Raw genomic sequence first — 19,327 nt, 5'->3', positions numbered from 1 at the left:
TTGATATTTAACTTTACAACCTGCTCTGTTGTTTTAATGAACTGACTCGCGCTCGGATGTCCAATTAATCTCCGCTCAGGAGACATTCCGAGCCGAGATTGTATCTCCTTGTGTGCACAGCTCTATCTTTACCAGCGGTTTTTTTTTTCAAGAGTAAATGATGTTATCAAGCAAAGGCATTGACATGTGAGGAAAGGGGAATTTACTGTAAGTACACGAGGCTTGCTAATTGGAAACGCCACACAGGTGGGCTTGTCAAGGCGTTTGCTAAAGGACGCTGGGTTGGGATAGATAGATAGATTTTTGGCTGTTAATAAAATATATCTATATGCTGGATCGCGTTGTGAGTTCAATCCTTGAGGGGGCCATTTAGGGATCTGGGGCAAAAATCTGTCTGGGGATTGGTCCTGCTTTGAGCAGGGGGTTGGACTAGATGACCTCCTGAGGTCCCTTCCAACCCTGATATTCTATATTTGCCCCTGTCTCTACAGGGTCTGGGGAATAGAGCATTGCTCTTGTCGTTCAACACGCATTTCATCCAGCCAGCCAGCCTTTCCCCACGGGTGCAGGGCAGGCTTTGCAAAGCACCCCACTGAAGAGCGGCCCGGGACCCGAACACGGGCACCCGAGAAAGCCAGCTTCGAATATTACACCTGTGCGCGTCTTCATTGTAGCGGACGCTGCGCTGGGCGCGAGCTTAGAAAACTTATTGGGGTTTATTTTGGGGGGGTGTAAGAACCAGCGAAATCCTTCCCCCGCGCAGCTAATCCTTGATCTACCCGCTTAGCATCCCGACCAATTCATGCATCCCCTCTTATATTTTTGCATGATCATTTGCAGTCAAATATGAGGACAAACCAGACGCCGGAGGCTTCCAGGATCCTTGTGTAGCTTCCCCAGCACATGAACAAATAAATCAGCGCCACGGGGGTCGTACCTGGGGGAGGAGGGCTGCTTTTACTAGGGCAATGTTTCATTTTTCCCCCCGAGGGTTTGGAGTGTCTTTCAGATTCTTCCCTCCCAGACCCCACAGACATTCCAGCGATAGCCTGTCTCCGCTACCCCCCCCTGGAACCAATCCGGGCATTAAAGTTGTCTAAACTACCGGGCATTGACAGAAGGTAGAATTCAGTTGACAATCAAATTCCTTCCTTTGATTTAAGAGGGGCTCTTCTAAGTAGACCTTGCCCTCAAAATGTAGGGGGGGGGGAAGAGAGGGCCAGGCATTTTGCAAACTTTAGAATAAAAAAAATATGTCCATTAAAAAGGTCAGTGACATCAACGTTAAAACCAGCTCGCACCTGCACTCTTTGCATCCCAAACGCCGCGCCCGGGAACAACAATGTGAAATTGACCAGCAATGACTCCCCAGTCACTTGAAATTGACTAGTCTGTTCGCGCTGTGAGGAATGAAAATCTGTGTGGGTTGGTACAGCACCGAATAATACACAATAGAACGGTTCTACAAGGGGCGGATTCTATTTACACCCCGTGCAGCGTGGTTTAAAAGCTACCAAATGGGTGTGGGTCGCATTTTACATCGGTTTTGAGCCGGTGTACATGTGCAGGAGGTCCTCTGGCCTTAAACTGTATCCGTGACCCCGCAAGGTGCAGAACCAAGGAGAATCGGGGCCCCGGCCTTTTACCGGGTTCTCCTTTTACCTAAAAAGCAACAGAGGGTCCTGTGGCACCTTTAAGACTAACAGAAGTATTGGGACTTGCATCTGAAGAAGTGAGGTTCTTACCCACGAAAAGCTTATGCTCCCAATACTTCTGTTAGTCTTAAAGGTGCCACAGGACCCTCTGTTGCTTTTTACAGATTCAGACTAACACGGCTACCCCTCTGATACCTTTTACCTAAGAAGTTCTCAGCAACACAGGTAAAGACATCCCCATGTCTAACCTGTGTTTTTGTTTCGCAGCTTGTCTCCAACGGTTGTACAGCACGGGGTGCTGACAACAGTTCGGTGGTCTGGGCTGTTTTAAAACAAGGAAGTTTTTCTTGAGCATGTGAAACTAAAAAAGAGGGGTACCCGAAGCTCACCCTCCCCTGGCATCTGTCTGCGTCGTTTTACATCTATCTATCGATCGATCTATCTATCCCCATACACACCCCACTATCTATCTATATATCCATCCCCATACACCCGCTCTATCTATCTATCTATCTATCTATCTATCTATCTATCTAAAGTACAAATAATGCCTTCAAGCTATATATAAAATCGATAGTGTTTTTGGGTGTGTCTATGAGCTGCTTCTCCTTCTTTAATATAAATACTTGGAGCCCTTGTTAATGTGACCTACTCGATAATTGCAGAGGCCAAGGGGAATGAAAGAGAAATCTAAACCGAGCCGGGTGGATAAAGGTTCTTTTTATTCCCGGAGACTATAACAAAGAGGGAGGGGGGGTTCCTAATGACCAGGGCGAGATTTAATGGGCGCTAATTACACCCCAGCGATAATTTGGAGGTGTTTACAGCGACCCCTGAATGAGGAAGGGAGCAGAGACCTCGGTCAGCCTCCCCCTTAAAGGACAGCTGGCAAAATCGCGCCCTTCCCCCCACCTCCACCCCGGCTCACTTATTCTACTGGGAGATTCCCTCCAACGGGATGCGGGGGTCGCACCGACAGCTTCAGCCGCCACCACTCCCCTTTCCACGGCAGGACCCTCGGCGCGGAGACAACCCCCCTCCCCCGGCTCCTCTCCCAGCGGAAGGTTCGTGCCTGCGCTTCCCGCATCTGCTCCAAGTGCCACCGCGGTAAATCCGGAGCCACTGCACCTCAGAGCAAAATCTGGTCCCGCCTAATAACGCGGCAGGATCCGGCTCCTGGAGTTCTTAAAAGCCGCTAGAGGTAGGTATGATTAGTATTATTAATAAATGTAATTATGATTTTCCTATCTCTGAAATCATGTCAGATATTTCTTCCTCCGAGCCAGCCTTATGATTGAGCTAATGCTTGCGGGTGCCTAGCGGAAGGCTACGAGCCCCTCTGAAAATGGGGCCTTCAATATATTGGACCCTGAAGCCGGAATCTCCAGCGCCCTCCGCCTCACGCCCACCAGTGCAAAGTACTTAGGATCTGGTAGCATTTCACATCCACTACGCAAGACTGGTCCTGACGGCACCAGATGCAGCGCGCTTTTGTTATGTTGGCAACCCAGACATTTTCTTGGTATTGGAAAGCCAGCAAGAGAGGATTTTTGTGTGTGTGGGGGGGGAGAGGGGTTGCTTTTTAAAGGGATCCACTTCTCTTAACAGGAGATCAATTTTTAAAACGTAATCCCCGCTCCTGTAACCTTGACACCAAAGGGAGTTTTTGCCATTGACTAGCCTGGGAGCAAGATCAGGGCCTGGAATTTGTGTTGCCTGTTTGATGGGTAGAAGGAGGAGAAAGCTTCCCTTGGATACAGGTTTTACTTTGCCTTGTACGCCTCGGCTACAGCTAGCGAGCTAAATAATAACAATACAAATCCTCCAACAGCCGTTTTTCTAATGGCATAAAACGCAAATGCAATTTTCTTTCATTGTTTGCTTCGGAAGTTCAAACCCTGTCCCAGGTCACTCAAAAAGCTTTGGATCGGCCCCCCAAGGGAAATAAAACGCTAAATCTGCGCCCCCGGTTCTTCAGCATGGGCCTCAGTGCGCCCTAATTTCTCGGCCCCTTCCTGCCTAAATTTGACAACCAGTAGTAAAGTTAAGCACCCGCGCAAACGTTTTCAGCATGTAGGCCCTTGTTCCAAGGGAGCAGAACAAAAATCCAATCCATTGTTCTTTGCAGCACATTCTCAACGTTAAGCACCGCACACACAGGGTTGCCAATGTCTTTTGTAAAGAATTTTTGTTAAAGAAAACATTTCTACTCAACATTTTCCTACAGGGACAAGAGGAAAACCGATTTTCCCCCCCTCGTTAGACCAGAGTTGAAAAATGGCATTAGAAATGGCTATTATAAAATATGTTTTGGAGGGGGACACAAAAAATCGGAGGAAAAGCATTTACTCTACAGTTTTACATCCTGTTTATAAAGAGAAACAACACCATAACAAAATGTTATTTATAAATAAATCTTTGCAGACCAGGAGGGGAGAAAATATGGCTTCACGTGGCGGGACAGGAGGGGATTAAAGATTACATGAATGTGGAGAATGTGTGTCAAATAGAATCACAAATTCTTCCAGGAAGAAATCACCACTGTTTGGTGTCTGAAACTGAATACGAACAAGTTCTCTTTCTGCCTTTCAATGAGAGAAGAAAAAAAAATTAATGCTTTATAAAAGGCCTGGAGGGAAATTACATTCCTCAAACTCTTCTAAATCACTGTCTGTAAACATAATCCTGGTAATAAAGCACTTGAAAAATATTAACAGCAGGACACTCAAATGTGGAGTGAGCATTTGCTTTGCAGTATGGAAGAGTTTATATAGATATTTATATACACATATATATATTTTTCCAAATAGAAATCTGTCGATGTGTATAAAATGAGCTACCTACAGCACAAAAAAGGGCGGAGGGTAAAATTGGACAGTCGATAAAGTCTTTCTCCAAGAGAGGGAGAGATTTTGGGGGGGGGGGGAGGGGGGTAGATTGTCAGATGATGTAAATTGTCTTCGTTCCATTGACTTGCCACCAATTAACGCCCATTGAGGACCATCTCCTCCGTCTTTACATTTCTGAGGAGCACAGGAGGGGAAAAAAGCCAGTCTCTGAACATGTCCCCAGACTCATGAACAATTTCTTTGTAGGTTTTCTCTCTTCCTGGCAGGGATAACATCATTTCCTTTGCTCTCCTCTGCTCTATGCAAATGTCAGAATCAACTCCTCACAGAGGTTCCATGTTGCCAGGAAAAGGCCTAGAAAATTTTCCCATGTGGCCGGCGGAACTCCCGGAGACTTGATGGTTTCATAAATTCCTCAAGGAGCTGAGGGCTTGCGTTCCTTTTTCTGGGGGTGGGTAGGGAGGAGAGATCAAGGCAGCACCCACTGTCACATCATATGTGGTCTCGGCATGGCGTCTTGCTGGTGTGGTTGATACCAAGGTCCAAAGCTGTTGATGTAGCTGTTGGGAGGGATCGGGGCTCCTTTGCCAGCCATGGAAACGTCCCAGAGAGGGGGTATGTTGGGTGAGCAGGGGGACAAGGATGCAGAGTTGTGGAGGTGCTCCCCTTCCTGAACACTGGAGCCCTGCTTCATGATCTTCTTGTACTTGGAGCGTTTGTTCTGAAACCAGATCTTAACCTACGACAAGGAGAGGAAAGAGTCACCGAACTACAAAGGTGGGGGCGGGGGGCGGCAGGGTAGGGTATTGTGGGGGAGGGGTGTTGTATACTCAATTAGCAGCTGGAATGGGAGGGGGGCTGGGGTGTGTGGATTCCCTGCCAATATCTCTCCGGCTTGTCTCTCCCCACCCCCCAAATACCAGAGAGAAATATACATACATTGCAAGGCCAAAAGAAATACCCCCCCCCCCCCAATCTGGTTTTACAAGCGAGCCCCAAAGCCCTGGATTGCCTGACCTGGGGCCTAGCTACGGGTGGGGAGATGGGTTGGCAGCCCATTTACCAACCTGCCTCTGCTTGCAGGCGTGCTGCTGAATGCACTGTGGGGCATGCCCCCCCCCCCCACCCCCCAGCCCCTTTGACCTCCCTCCAGCGCCCGGGCACCATTGTGTTCACGTGGAACGCGCCCAGGCCCCAAAGTTTCAACATTCTGATCGTCAGCTGGGCCCCATGGGGGACTCTGGAGGGGGGGGGGGGGGGAACCGGGGGCAGACTCTGGTCTGAAGAGGAAAGATCACCCCCGCTATCGATTTTTAATCGATTTCCGCTTCGAAACGGAGGGTACCTGCGCGCTCCAGGGAGTTTGCTGGTTTATTTTAAAGCGCAGGTTCCCAGTAGCTAGAGAGAAATCAAGACTGGGGGGTGGGGGGCTGTATTAGCTGATTGCCGTGCCTGGGGCGGAGGCTAATTGCGAAGGGTAAGGATCGGGCCCCATGGCGCGCCCTGGTTGTGAGATTTCTGGCGTACAAAGCAGGAGCTGGGCGTGGAGTCTGCCTCGGACGCTGCTCTCCGAACTCGGGTTCTTTCCTCCGTGAATCGGAGCTGAGTGACCGACCGACCCACCTCGGGGTACTCCCAAGCCCCCAGGCGGTCCACCAGCCATAAGACCCGCCCGACTTGGGGGAAGAAGCTAACGCACCCTTTGCCGGGGGGTGAGCTGGCTCTGCTCCAGCTGGCCCGGAAGCCCATGGGGGGAGTGCTGGCCTCGGAGTGAAATAGGAGCAGGATCGGGCCCATCGTCATGAACAGGTGACTCTACGCGGCAGGAGCATGTTAGGCGGTGTCTCTGCCTTCTGCTTTGACTGTGAGAGGAGTGCGCCTAGGGCAGACACAGGGGTGGGTAGCAGAGGACAGAGGGAGCTTGCTAAGGGGGGGGGGGGCAGCCCCATTTCGTAACGCCGCTCAGCGCACAGATGACTGACTCCTTTTACACGGCGCGGCTTTGCAGGTCGCCACTTGCCTCCTTTTTTTTTTTTTTTTTTTATTATTAGTATTATTGAATCCCGTTGCCTGTGGCTGTGGACTGATCCCTCGCGCCTGCCTGTCTGCATCTATCTCTTCAAAGCCAGTCACCCGTCTCTCTTTGCTCCCGCAAGGCGCTGCCCCACGTTCCCATCCATCTGTGCAGAACCATGGACCAGCTGAGGATCGGGCCCAAAGATGGGGACAAGACTTATCCAATCGTCCGATTGTCTCCCCCTAGCCCCTACTTGCTCATTTCTCCGGGGTTTCCGTCTAAACTATTTTTAAGCCAGGCGGCCAAGATTCTGCTCTCAAATTCCATTCCTGTCAATCCGGAGTCACTCCGCTGCAAAGGAGTGAGTCCGAATTCACGCCGCTGAGAGCCAGAATTCGGTCAAATCCAGTCTCTCTTCTTTGTTTTTGTTTACGTGTGCCGGGGACCATTGGGCTTCCCGAGCGAGGCTTCACGGTTGTCTGATTTGTTTCTTCCCCACGTAAATGAATGTGAAACGAAACCAGCCGAGCTCTGGGTGTCCTTGGGGACACAGCTGAGCAGACACTCCAAAGGGGGTTGTTTCTCCCTCGCAGGCAGTATCTTCCCCCGCCCACCCTGCAGAAGAGTTTGTCACTTCAAATAGACAAACATCCCCCATGGATCATCCTCGCTGAGAAATAACAGAACAATTCAAGGAAATGCCTCTCAGCTCGGGAGCAATTCCTCAGGGCTTTGAAGACAGAGAAAAAGGGCGAATGGGAACCACATGCGGCAGAAGGGGGCCGGGGGGAAGGCTCCGGAGTTAGGGACAAATCAACACACACACCAAAAGAGACCAAATCCAGCCCAGAGTTACCCCCGGGAAGCCAGAGGGAGAGCGGGGCAGGACTGAGCTCAGTCCATCCGGATATCGGTGGGCATGTGCCACAGGGTGCAGCCCCACTGAGAGAGACAGGCAGATGCATTCCCATTCGTGTCGGGGCTGGAGGAAATACAGAGCCACCCCCGGGGCCCAAGCCCAGATAATGCCGACAGAAAAATATCAGTTCTCGCCAAGCACATTTTCATGGGTCAGGTTTAAACTTTTCTTCCTCCTTTCAGTAGCTGTAAAACAATAAAGACCAACAAGAGCCAGATTCTGCTGTACACAGCTGTCAATCCGGAATAAGGGGCGATTCTGACCGGTGTAACAGATTTGGCCTTGTTCTCTGATAGACCACAACAGAGGGTCCTGTGGCACCTTTAAGACTAACAGAAGTATTGGGAGCATAAACTTTCCTGGGTAAGAACCTCACTTCTTGCATCTGAAGAAGTGAGGTTCTTACCCAGGAAAGCTTATGCTCCCAATACTTCTGTTAGTCTTAAAGGTGCCACAGGACCCTCTGTTGCTTTTTACAGATTCAGACTAACACGGCTACCCCTCTGATAAATAGACCACAGGGCGCCTAGGGCTTTCCTCGAGCCAGATCCTGCTCTCAGTGACACCCCGACAACTGCAGAGTCGATACAGATTTACTCCTGTATAGAGCAGAATTTGGCCTAGCTAAAGCAGGTAGAGCTGTGTATACCGGAATTATCTATTTACATAGATGTGTGAGAGAAGGCAGGGCCGGATTCTGGTCTAAACAAGTATGAATCCGAATTCACTGTTGATTTACAGGGATGGAACGGAGGCAGGATGTGGCCCAATGAAAGCGAACGAAAGGAACTGCGTGTGTTGTTATTTCTTATGCATTGGAGAGATGGAGCCAGATTCTGCTCTACACAGGGTTAAATCCGGATTCGCTCTGAATTTTCATGGCTGTAACTGAGAGCAAGATGTGGCTTAATGAAAGCAAACGCAACTCTGCGTACTATTTTGTGATACGTTAGAGAGACAGGACCGGATCCTGCTTCCAGTCACACCCCTGCAAATTCAGAGTCGATCTGGATTCGCTCCGGTGTAGAGCAGAATCTGGCCCTGTGGCAAACGTCCAGCTGTTGCCGGGGGCTCAGTGGGGGTTGGATTGGATCTCAGCCGACTCCCTCTGGCTCGCCCCAGCCTGTACCTGCGTCTGGGTCAGTCCCAGCTGCGCCGCCAGTTCCGCTCTTTCCGGGAGGGCGAGGTACTGGGTCTGCTGGAAGCGCTGGTTGAGCGCCTGGAGCTGCAGGCTGGAGTAGATGGTGCGGGGCTTGCGGATTTTCTTCCCTTTGCCGTTGATGCGGATCTCCCCGTTCTCGATCACGGTGGTTTTCTCGTGCTCTGTAAAAAAAAATCACAGGTGGCTGAAAAGCCTCCATAAAGAGAGAGCGGCGGGGCCCCCTCGGGGCTGGGGGGAGGGGAGCTGGAATGGGGCTGGGGGAGGCTGGCGCAGAGAGGCGAGAAAGGGGGGATAAGGGGATCCCGGAGATCCAACCCCCCCGCCCCGTCCACAGGGAAGAACGAAGGGAGGGAAGCACCCTGGGGAAGAACCACCCCCATATGGGACGGGACCCTGTTTACATGCCAGAGGTTGATTCCCACACACTTCGTTGACGCCAAAAGACGCTCTGGGCCCAGGATCGGGTCCCCTAATCCCCCTTATAAACACTGCACAATGACCTTACAACAATGAAAAGAGAGTGTGTGTGTATGTGTTTGTTTTTCCTAGCCCTGGGAAGAAGGAGCGGGGGAAGGGCAAAAAGGCAAAAATCTGTATCGACTCTGCAGTTGTCGGGGTGTCACTGAGAGCAGGATCTGGCTCGAGGAAAGCCCCTAGGAGCCCTGTGGCCTATTTGTTACACATCAGAGAACAAGGCCAAATCTTTTAACCCGGGTCAGAATCGCCCCTTATTCCGGCTTGACAGCCGGGTGCAGCAGAATCCGGCCTAAAGGAAGCGGCGGGTCTTCTTGTTGGTCTTTATTGTTTTCCAGCCCTGAGAGTTTAAGCTCGGGGAAGCATTGAGATGTCACCCTTATTGCATTAGACAAAGTCTTTCTCTTTGGATGGTATTAACCGACCCCTTCCCCCTGGAGACCCTGGCTGGGGCGGGGTAGAGCCTATCCGCAGGCTCCGAACAAGTTCTAAAGGAAGATCCGTCAGTCAAAGACTGGTCAAGGGGGGGGGGATGTAAAATACTGGTTAAATTCTCACAACAATTTGTATTTAAAAATCCAGATCGATCGGCCAGGGCAGGGAAACGGGGGGAAAAAAACCCAGATAGGACCGTCAAAACACCCCCACCTCCCAATAGCTATAAAATAGATCCTTTAAATAGGGGTCATGTTATATCAAGTATTATAGGGTAAATCTGAGCCACTTGTTAGCCATATATCCTATTCATAAACCTATTTTTTTCCTGCAACGGAGCAGACCCTCCTCCGCGTGACATTCCGTTAATTAGCAGTAATGATGCGGAGACATTTATTATTTCTGCCGAGAGTAGAAGCACCTCCCGCTATCATAGTCTGTTGGTTATGATTTCTACTATGAAGGCAGTATCCGTTCTGCACAGACGAGAGAGGTCACTCTGTACTTTTCATTTGCAGAGGTCTTTATTTTTTCTCCCGCCCAATTCCCCTTTGAGCAGGTGGGGCTGTGGCGGAAAATATCCCAAATCAATATCGCGCTTCAGCTGAGGTTTCTTTCCGGTTTAGAGTCTTCGAAAGTGAAGCCCCGATCCTGCAAAGATTTAAGCCCCTGCTTCACTATATTAACCGGGCAGATCCTCGTGATAACTCTCTAATGAGGTCTGACAATTCACATCAGCTAAAGATCTGTCCCAGGAGTGGTCCCCATGGATAGTTGTCGCTTCCTTTTGTTAATTCGGCTTCACCTCTCGGGTTGGGCAGTTTATACTTGCAAACGTCACGTCGGTCTTTTAACTGCGCGGTATTGTTAGATTATATAACTTGCAAAATGTAAAGGCGGCCTTTATACACGCAAAATTCAAGGCACTGGGAAGTTTGAATAGAAAGAATTCAGGGCAGGGCAGTTTGCTCGGTTAAATTTATGAGGGGAACATCAAAGCAGGGTATAACTTTGTTATAAAATAATGAGCTAGTTATTCACTTCTCATTCTCCGGTCAGCTTCGAAACGCTGCGACATACTGTAATTAATTGTGCTGCCAATTTTTTTTTTCAATCGACGAGATCTTTATGAGATCTGTACATGCAAATAGAAAGTGAGAAGGCGCATTGAGTCAATAGAAGAGTAAAGTATAATTTAAAAAAAAAAAAACCCTTAAGGAATAATTTAATTTCAAAACAAAAGAGCTTGCCGTAAAATCTAACATGAAATCTCAACGCTAATTAGCAAATTCCTTTTAGCCCATTCCACAATTCCTGTTAGCCCATTTTCCCTTTATCCAGTGGTTTTGTTAACGTGCTGCAGAATTAATTTTAAAGCCGATTTGTCAATGAGTTGCTTGGACATTTCTTTACTAGTTTCTTTCTTTCTTTCAGTGAATAAATCGCTCGCAGGGTAGAAATCAAAAGCGAGCAGGACTTTAAAATCGTGCTATTGTGACAGTGCCAGATTCTGGGTCTAAATGATATTGATCTAAACCCAGAGTAATTCAGGTGGAGTCACCCAGGCTGCAATGGAGTGAATCCGGATTTGCACTAGAATAATTTAGATCAGAAGATGTTTAGCCAATCGATTTGTGTTCTGACTCTCTTTGGACCAATGGATCTGAATTTAAAGTTCAGATTCTTGTTTCCCCACGATATGAAGCCTAACCTTTTAAAATAGATTCAATATTTTTAATAGGTGTCAGTTTAATAATTCCTCGTTAAATACATCAACTGGGCGGGTGTCTATATACACACACGTTCCTAACATATTAACGACCCGTGACCAGTTCTGAGTATCGAACTAGTATTCTGGGAAACCAGAACACTGAAAAGGAACTCAAATGGAAACCCGTGAGCTTCCGAGGAAATGTGAATCCAAGTAGACGCCGAATTTGAATAGCATGGAGCCTGGGATTTCCCTTGTTAGGTGCATCAGAAATAATATGCATTTGAAGAAGTGGGTTTTTTTTACCCACAAAAGCTTATGCCCAAATCTGTTAGTCTTTAAGGTGCCACCAGACTGCTCCTTATTTTTGTGGATACAGACTAACAGGGCTGCCCCTCTGATACTTAACATAACACTGGCAAATCGAGGTTCCCTCCTTTGCAGAGAGAATAATGAAATATCTCATCAGTCAGCAGCCCACAAGCCACCAACCCCGGGTCACAGTTAGAAAGCGGACGGGAAAAGTTTTTGTGATTCAAAGTTAGCATCTTATCCGTCTCCCCGAAATTTATGGGCATTTGATTCATCTAAATTTGCTTCTGTTGTCCACTGCAAACCCACGCCTCGGTCCTTGGTTTCTGGGAGCTTTCGAAGAAGGTAGAAAGGGTCAGAGTCACTTTAGTTATAAATCTGAACGCTCCAAGAGACGAGATCTTTAATTTTAATCCACCTCGGGACAACACGACGACTACTACTACTAATTAATAACTAACCCTGTTCATAATTAAAAACCTCCGTGGTTCTGTTCCACAGGGAGATTCTCCTCTGCTGTTCTGGTTGGCTCTAAGTAGCGAGTAACAGCAAAAAGCTCAGTTCTGAATGTATTGTTAACACATTACACATTGGCCCAAACTCTTCGCTCAGTGAAATTGGTGTAAATCCGGAGTCACTCCAGTAAGGGGGAGCAGAATTTGGCCTCCTCTGTCTCTACGAGCTGCAGACACTTAGGTATCCTGCAACATTTTGCAGTTGAACCTGAATGAATGCAGGGGCCGGCCTGGGACTGGCGCAGTTTTAACTGTGATATGCACCCTTTTGCAAGGCACGCGAAAGCCCGTTCATTTGAGAATGTTTTTCCTGGTTGTGGTTGGTTTTTTTCTGGTGCACGGATCATTTTAATGACTAACTTTTTGTTACAGAGGTTCTTAAAAGGGTAGGAAAACTCGTTAAAGTAATTGTCCACATTTTTCCGTTACAAAACAATCCGTTCCGATAGTCGCTCCCAAATCTTTTGTTTTATTTTTACAAGTAGGACTTTTTAAAAAAAATTAGGAATATACCATTGCCAGCTCTTTGCTCTATGTGGCATCTCTATTAAGTCCTTTGCTTCTAGCCTATTACCCGTGATTAAATATTTTGGCATTTACCCTCGTGTAATAAATAGGTAATTAGTTTTTAAAACGACTTCCCCGAAGTTCCCAGAACTTCGCTGCCAGCATGAAATAGCTCCAACCAGACTGTATAAACATATTAGGTTTTAAAAGCGATGTGACCAAAGAACAATGGACTGCTTAAGTGGATTCTTTATGGCAAGTTTCCTAATGTGGTTGATATGCCATTAACACGGTGTGTATCTCCCCTGGAATCTTGACAGGTGCCAATTAAAGGATATTGGAATTAAATAATATAAATACATGAAATGGAAAATGATTGGTTGCGCATGCCTTTTCCAAACACCCAGCGAGAGTTGTATTAAAATTAAACATTGCTAAATTTATTTTATGGCTGATGCAGGCCTCGGCTCTGCAGCCAGGCGATGAAAGATATTAACAAGGTGGCATGCAGTCTAATTGTTACAATATAAACAATTGCATTCTTCTTCTTACTGTACGTCAGCCTCCAGTTCTGGGCCATTGTAGATGAATCTGACAGATACACCAGGGTAAATGACAGGTTATTCTGGGGGGGTGTAAAGTTCTGGAGTGAAATCCCGGCCCCATTAAAATCAATGACATCCATTGACTTCAATGGGGCCAGAATTTTACCCCTGGAGCGTAGAAAAACGGAGATGACTTCTTCCTTGCTAAAAGTGAGGGATATTATTTTTCAAAAAAAAAAAAAAATCACTTCCATGGCAGATCTAGAATAAAATGCAGAAACAAATACGAGATGTTTTCTGTTAAAGTTGCATATGTTTCCAATCTAACAGCTAAGAGAGTTTTTCGGATATTTTAGCCAGCGCTTATTTTTTTAAGAAAATGTTAGCATGTCCCAAAGTAAACAAACAAAAAAAATACACAATCCGCGTCAACCCAGAATCTCAGGAGATATGCCAAGCCCCTGCAATCCAAAGCAGCGTTCCTTTGCTGCAGAGACACACATTTTTAAGTGCATTCGGGGGAGGGGGGGGGGAATCATACAGTTGTCCTAAACATTCTTGTTTGCATTGCAAATGTACCAAGTAAAAAAACCATAATGTTTTTCATAAATGAAGAAACAAAACAAGACAGTTTCCTATTAAAGGATTTCCACTGAGTTTGTAATTCTTTTGTTTGTTTCTTTGGTGGGGCGGGGGGGGAGGGAGAGGTAGCATCTCGGTTTTGTCAAAATTATTATTTTGTTCCCTTAAAAATGTTCCCTTAACGGTGAGGGGGGGAGGCTTTAAAAATCGCCAAAGGAAGCTATAGCAGGTCTGGAGCAAACCCCTAGTTAAAGAGAGAACTAATCTAGGTGCTCTGATTCAAGCCAAGAGGGAGGTCAGAAGTCTCTTGCGCCACGAGAAGTCTCCTTTCAACTCCAAACTCTGAGCAGAGATTCGTCTCTCGGTCTGATGCTTGGGTCGGAGGAATTGCCAGATACTTTTGGTTTGTTTGTAGTAGTGGGGAAAGAACTCTTCCTGCAAAGGGCTGGATTATAGACAGAGCCAGAGAGAACCGGGGCCCGGGCCTGGGGGCGGACAGCGGATCTAGGGGGCACGCAGAGGTGGCTAGTGGATAGGCGCTGGAGGCTAGCAGGACCCCCCCACAGGGACTGGGCTGGACTAGAGAATGCCTAACATACAGGCACAGAGTAGACAGACACCCCCTTACCTGTCTCCTCTAGTCTGCCCCGGTGCCCCAGGGCGCTGGCCGGCTGCTGGGCGCCGTGTTGCTGGTAGGACAGGTACGGGCTGCCGTGGAGATGGTGCGGGTGGTGGGTGCCGCCAGCCGAGCCGGGGTACGAGTAAGCCACGGACCGTCCGTAGGGTGCAAAGGGGCCCCCGTCGTGGCCGGAGCCGTGCAAGCCGTGGAGGGGGTAGTGGCCATGAGCCAGGCTGGGGGAAGGCGGCGGCGGCTGGGGCGAGGGTGGGTGGTTGTGCCCGAACTCCAGGAAAGCGGATTTGGAGGGGTCCGGCCCCAGCAGGCTCTCGGCCAGGGAGCTCATAGTCATCATGGAGCGCAGAGCCCAGGCCCGGGCGTGCAACCCGACCGGCACGGGGCTAGCAACCGGACGGGCGGCGGCGGCTGCTGCTGCTGCGAGCCATGGCTGGGGCAGGGCAGAGCCCCGCTGCTGGTGCTGGTGCCCCGGCCCAGGCTGCAGGGAACCGCTCCGCGCAGACCCCCCGCCCCCCCAGCCACATCCAGGCTCCGCAGCCCAACCTCCTGCCTGGAGCTCGCACCGGGGGTTCCCCCTGCTCCCTCCGTGCCCCGCCCCGGGCCTCCCCGATTGGCCCAGGCGGCTAGCGACGTCACGGAGCCCTGAGGGCAGCCCCTCATCACGGTAATTAACAAGCAGGCCGGCTAATGGCAGCTGCCTTCCCGCAAGCCAGGCCATGGGACGCGGGGGGGAGGGGAGGCACTGGAGCAACAGGTTTGGGGGGAGTTTAGCATAAATGTTTGTCAACAGGAGGGAAAAAAAAGATCCCCGTGGGGCAGAGAGAGCCAGGCAGGGTGAATAAATCGTGATCACCAATAGGAGAGCGCGTCAGGGGCTGGTCTCAGGGGATCCGTGCACCCGTGGGGCACCCTCCTGTGCTCACGCTGCCTTTCCACCCGTGTCCCCCCCCCCCACACGGATTTACTCCGGGGGCAAGTGACGGCAGACGCAGCCCCTTGAGGTCATTGGCGGAGCAAGAATTGTGTTGAAAAGGTGTTTAGCTGAGACTTTTTAAAAAGAGATTTAAAAAGTCCAAATATTTTACTATCCCCTCCCCCCAATTTCATTGAAATTTGAAAAGAAATCAGCCAGCTCAGCAAATCAAAAGCGAGCAGGGAGGTGTGTGTGTGTGGGGGGGGGGGGGAATAGGACATCCTTCCCCCAGCACCGCCTCCACCCAAAAGAGGCAGAAGAAGGAGACTGGGGCCCTAGATTCCTGGCATGGATCAGTTCATCAGAACTGTCCAACAAACTTTTATAGCAAAAATGACTGGAGCTGAGAGGCGATTTGAAAGGGGATTTTCCTGGAAGAGTTAAAGACAAACAGTCTTCCACTGACAGAAGGGGTGTGAATTCCACTGGCCAGTTTAAGGACCTTTGACACAGCCAGAGAGGTGTAAAGGATTAGTCAGTCTATCCTCAATTCTCAATTACTGAGGGACAATCTACACTCATTGCTGTATTTATTTTCCACAAGCTACTCTCGGTATAACCTTCTAGGAGTGATGTACCCCAACAGTTGGGTGCTAATATCTCTGTTCTTCAATTTATTAACCCTAATCTGGCATAGTGCCCGTTATGTACTACACTACATGTATTTTATGACTTTTAACCCAAACTTTGTACTTTGGGGTAATTTAAGCATTACACCTAGATGTACAGACGTTCCTTAACCTGTGCATTAGATCATTTTAACATTAGCTTTAATAAAACATTTTAAATCTGTTCTTACTTATAGCACCGAGGAGCCCCAATCATGGAGCAGGATCCATGGTGCTAGGAGCTGTACAAACATAGAGCGGTCTCACAGAGCTCACTCTCTAAGTACAAAGACAAGAGATGAATACGGGGCACAAGGAAAGGAGGGGACACTGCTGGTTAGCGATCATCGGAGAACACCCGCTCTGAGAATCAGGCGTCACTCCGGCTAGAAACCACCCAGCAGGTGTGACTGCCCAGGCGCGCACAGCAATGAGGAACCGGGCCCTGTCTCTGCAGGCGCTCAGGCCGGCTGAAAGGGTGTTTGCTGACATCTGCAAAGTGGGACCCCGTTCCCACTCTCTTTAGAGCCAAAAAGCACCAGCGAAACTGGCAGAGATGCCGCCCCATCCGCCGCTGAAATGAACGTGGATTGCGAATCAGCTGTTTAATCTTGGAGCGTCCAAGCTGGTTCTTGCAAAAGCCTTTTTTCTTTTCTTTCGGGCTTTCGTTTCTGGAAGAAGCTTCCTTCAAAAGAACGACCCCCCCCCCCTCCTCCCCTCACGTGCGGTGGTACAGGGAAGCAAGAGGGGATTCGTTTTTCTTTCTCCTGGTGTACACTCCGCTTCGCAAGTAGGAACGGAGGTCGATGCAAACATGATCTCCCGCTCATAACATGTCCAGCTCCCCTGAAGTGGTGTTTAATGAGGGGATTTGTAGGGCAGACAAGACGTAGAGGGAGCTGCGCCTACCACGGTTACATGGCCCAGATAAACCCGCACCTTACAACTCTGGGCACTGCTGAAGCTGGTTTGAAGCACAGGCGTTTCAGAGAGATTCTGCATCCTGCTAACCCATCCATGGCAGCAAAGGGCGACGCCCTCATCACCCCCCGAGGAAGGCTTTGGGGATGCTCAGTGGGTAGGTTTCATGTGTAGATACAAAGAAAACACACAGAGAGACTTTTCCCATGGGGGGGGGGGGGGTATCGGACCATCCACTTTCAATGTAACAAAACCACGTTCCAGCAAATTGGCTCCAAAACCAATCCGAGAAAAGTGGAGCTTTTGCACCTTTTGGTATGAGGCCCTTGGGTGGGACTTAATAACGGCGTATTCATGGCGTTATTAATGACTGCACTACATCGCTCTTCTTGATGATTGGCCTGGCGCTAGCGACTCGGAGTCCCAGTCCCCAGGATAGGCCCTATACGGAACATTAATTCCTTCAGGCTGCCCTGCCAGCATCCCCGCATTGCATGGAGGAGGCATGATAAAGCATCCAAGGATGGAGATGCGACCTGGGGCCCTTTGAATCCTTCCCCTTCCCCATCGGTAGCTGGGCGTTCGTTATAATCCTCCAGGGGGTTCCTTACCCCCAGACCAAGCCCTGTGCAAGATTTTCCTTCTTGGGCAGGGCAGAGTCTCCTGTCAGGGAGCCTTCAGCCTTTAGGCTGAGGTGGAGGAAGGGGATGTGGCCCAGGGAGCTAGATCATTGAACTACAAATACTTCCTCGTTTGCAATCTATGGGGCGAGAGGGAAGCAAAAGCAGCACCTCTGGAGCCCTGCTAGGATCGGACCCTCATTTCGGGTGGCTGGTAGGGTTTACCTGTATCCTCCAAGTCAGACGAATCCCCCATAGGTCAGAGGCTGCAGGACTGGGTCCTGGGTCACCTGGACCGAACACGCCACGAGCCAGAACAGACACCCAAGAGCTGGATAGAGGTCTAGTCAGCAGCACGCGTTCCTCCCTTTCTCTCTCTCCCGTGTCTAAACGGAGCTGATCCGAATTCACCCGAGCTGGTTTGCTTCCAAGCTGCCTCTCTAAGAATTCTCCTGTGGCATTCATTGCCCCTCAGCGGGTTTGTGGATTCTTTTGCCTAATTTAATTAATTGGGCTGCCCTGTGTTATTAGTGCTTGACTCCCTCCTTCCCCCCCCCCCGTCTGTTTTGTTTGATCCCTTCCCTCTTGGCATCCCGGAAGTGAAACTTCCGCGGTGTCTTAAATGCGGAGTTTAATGACATGAAGACACCCCTCCACAGGCTAATGACATGCAAAGTCAATCCTGAGGTGCCCGCCTTGCCACCAGGCATCGATGTGGATTTCTCTGCCCCCCCCCCCCATTAAGTCGGTGGAAAACCGCGCCCCTTGTTACCATGAAACACAAGCACATGCGGTTTGTTTGGTGACGGGACCCCCGTTTGCAAGGCACTTTGAGCCCTTCGCTTTTTGGAGCGGGGTTTTAAATGACAAGTTTTCATCCTTTCCAAATGTTCCTCCTCCCCGCCCCCCAGTTTGAAGCAGAGATTCCCTCCCCCCTGCACCTCTGAGGGGCAGAAACTCGGGGGTGGGATTCCGTAGGAAACGCACAGAAACGGCGCCGATCCATCACAAACACAGACCCCGCGCCCTACAATCTCAGGCCGCTTCGATCGCCTCTAGAACGGGCCGTGTAGACACACACGCGCTGTTTATACACGAGACTTCTGCACACATACACACAGGACCCACTCTAGTAACCCAGTCCTGTTGCCTACACGCCGTCTAAACTAGGGCCTAAAAGATCCCCCCGACTCTTTCCACCTTGGCTGATAGGACAAGACACCGGGCGCTAGCAGCATAAAACCCCATTCACCCAGCAACCGGATTCTCCTCTATCCTATCCCAGCTCTGGCACGCAGCGGAATTCGAACCCAAATGAAGAGGACGGAAGTACATTTTTTTCTGACAAGGGGAAGTGTATAAACTGGCGTTTGGCGGGTGTGAAGCCTGTATTCCCTGTTCCCCCCAAACTGTCCCCTCCCTGTGAGATCAGTGGTAGTCTATGACAGTTAGTTACACTTGCACTCAGTGCAGGAGGGACAAAGATTTAAATTAAAGGAGATATCCTATCTCCTAGAGCTGGAAGGGACCTTGAAAGGTCATCGAGTCCAGCCCCCTGCCTTCACTAGGAGGACCAAGTACTGATTTTGCCCCAGATCTCTAGGTGGCCCCCTCAAGGATTGAACTCACAACCCTGGGTTTAACAAGCCAACGCTCAAACCACTGAGCTATCCCACCCCCCTTAAGGCACAGGGAGGTTCTTTTCAGAGTCCCCATCCAGCTTCCATCAAAGTCACGTGGCTGGTTGTCCCCCCCCCCCCCCCCCCAGTGCAGGCAGGATCGGGCCCTGTGTAGTCTGTGAAGTGGGTTGATTTCATTTGCAGGCCTGTTGTCCCATCAGGTCAGCTTCATTGTTTTCCTTTCAAGAGATGCACCCACCCCTCCTTTC

At 49.6% G+C, this 19,327-nt stretch overlaps 1 protein-coding gene across 1 annotated transcript; it reads right to left on the bottom strand.

The window, feature by feature from the left end:
* Window positions 1–4,991: 4,991 nt before the first annotated feature.
* Window positions 4,992–14,654, bottom strand: DLX4 (distal-less homeobox 4). The gene is made up of 3 exons (XM_065422709.1): window positions 14,312–14,654; window positions 8,570–8,763; window positions 4,992–5,243 (listed from the first exon to the last, which is right to left on the bottom strand). Exons 1-3 carry the CDS (start codon window positions 14,652–14,654, stop codon window positions 4,992–4,994), a joined length of 789 nt encoding a protein of 262 aa, XP_065278781.1.
* Window positions 14,655–19,327: the final 4,673 nt, after the last annotated feature.

The sequence above is a fragment of the Emys orbicularis genome, chromosome 25 (genome assembly GCF_028017835.1).
Source record: "Emys orbicularis isolate rEmyOrb1 chromosome 25, rEmyOrb1.hap1, whole genome shotgun sequence".
NCBI lineage: Eukaryota > Metazoa > Chordata > Testudines > Emydidae > Emys > Emys orbicularis.
This window is presented reverse-complemented; position numbering and strand designations above follow the sequence as displayed.

Bases quoted from the DNA above. Each gene is read 5' to 3' on its own strand.
- DLX4 (XM_065422709.1), bottom strand. From the start codon at position 14,654: ATGATGACTATGAGCTCCCTGGCCGAGAGCCTGCTGGGGCCGGACCCC. The intron at 8,764-14,311 runs GTAAGGGGGTGT...TTTTTTTTACAG, and splicing joins GGGCAGACTAGAGGAGACAG to AGCACGAGAAAACCACCGTG. The intron at 5,244-8,569 runs GTACAGGCTGGG...TCCTTGTCGTAG, and splicing joins TGGGACTGACCCAGACGCAG to GTTAAGATCTGGTTTCAGAA.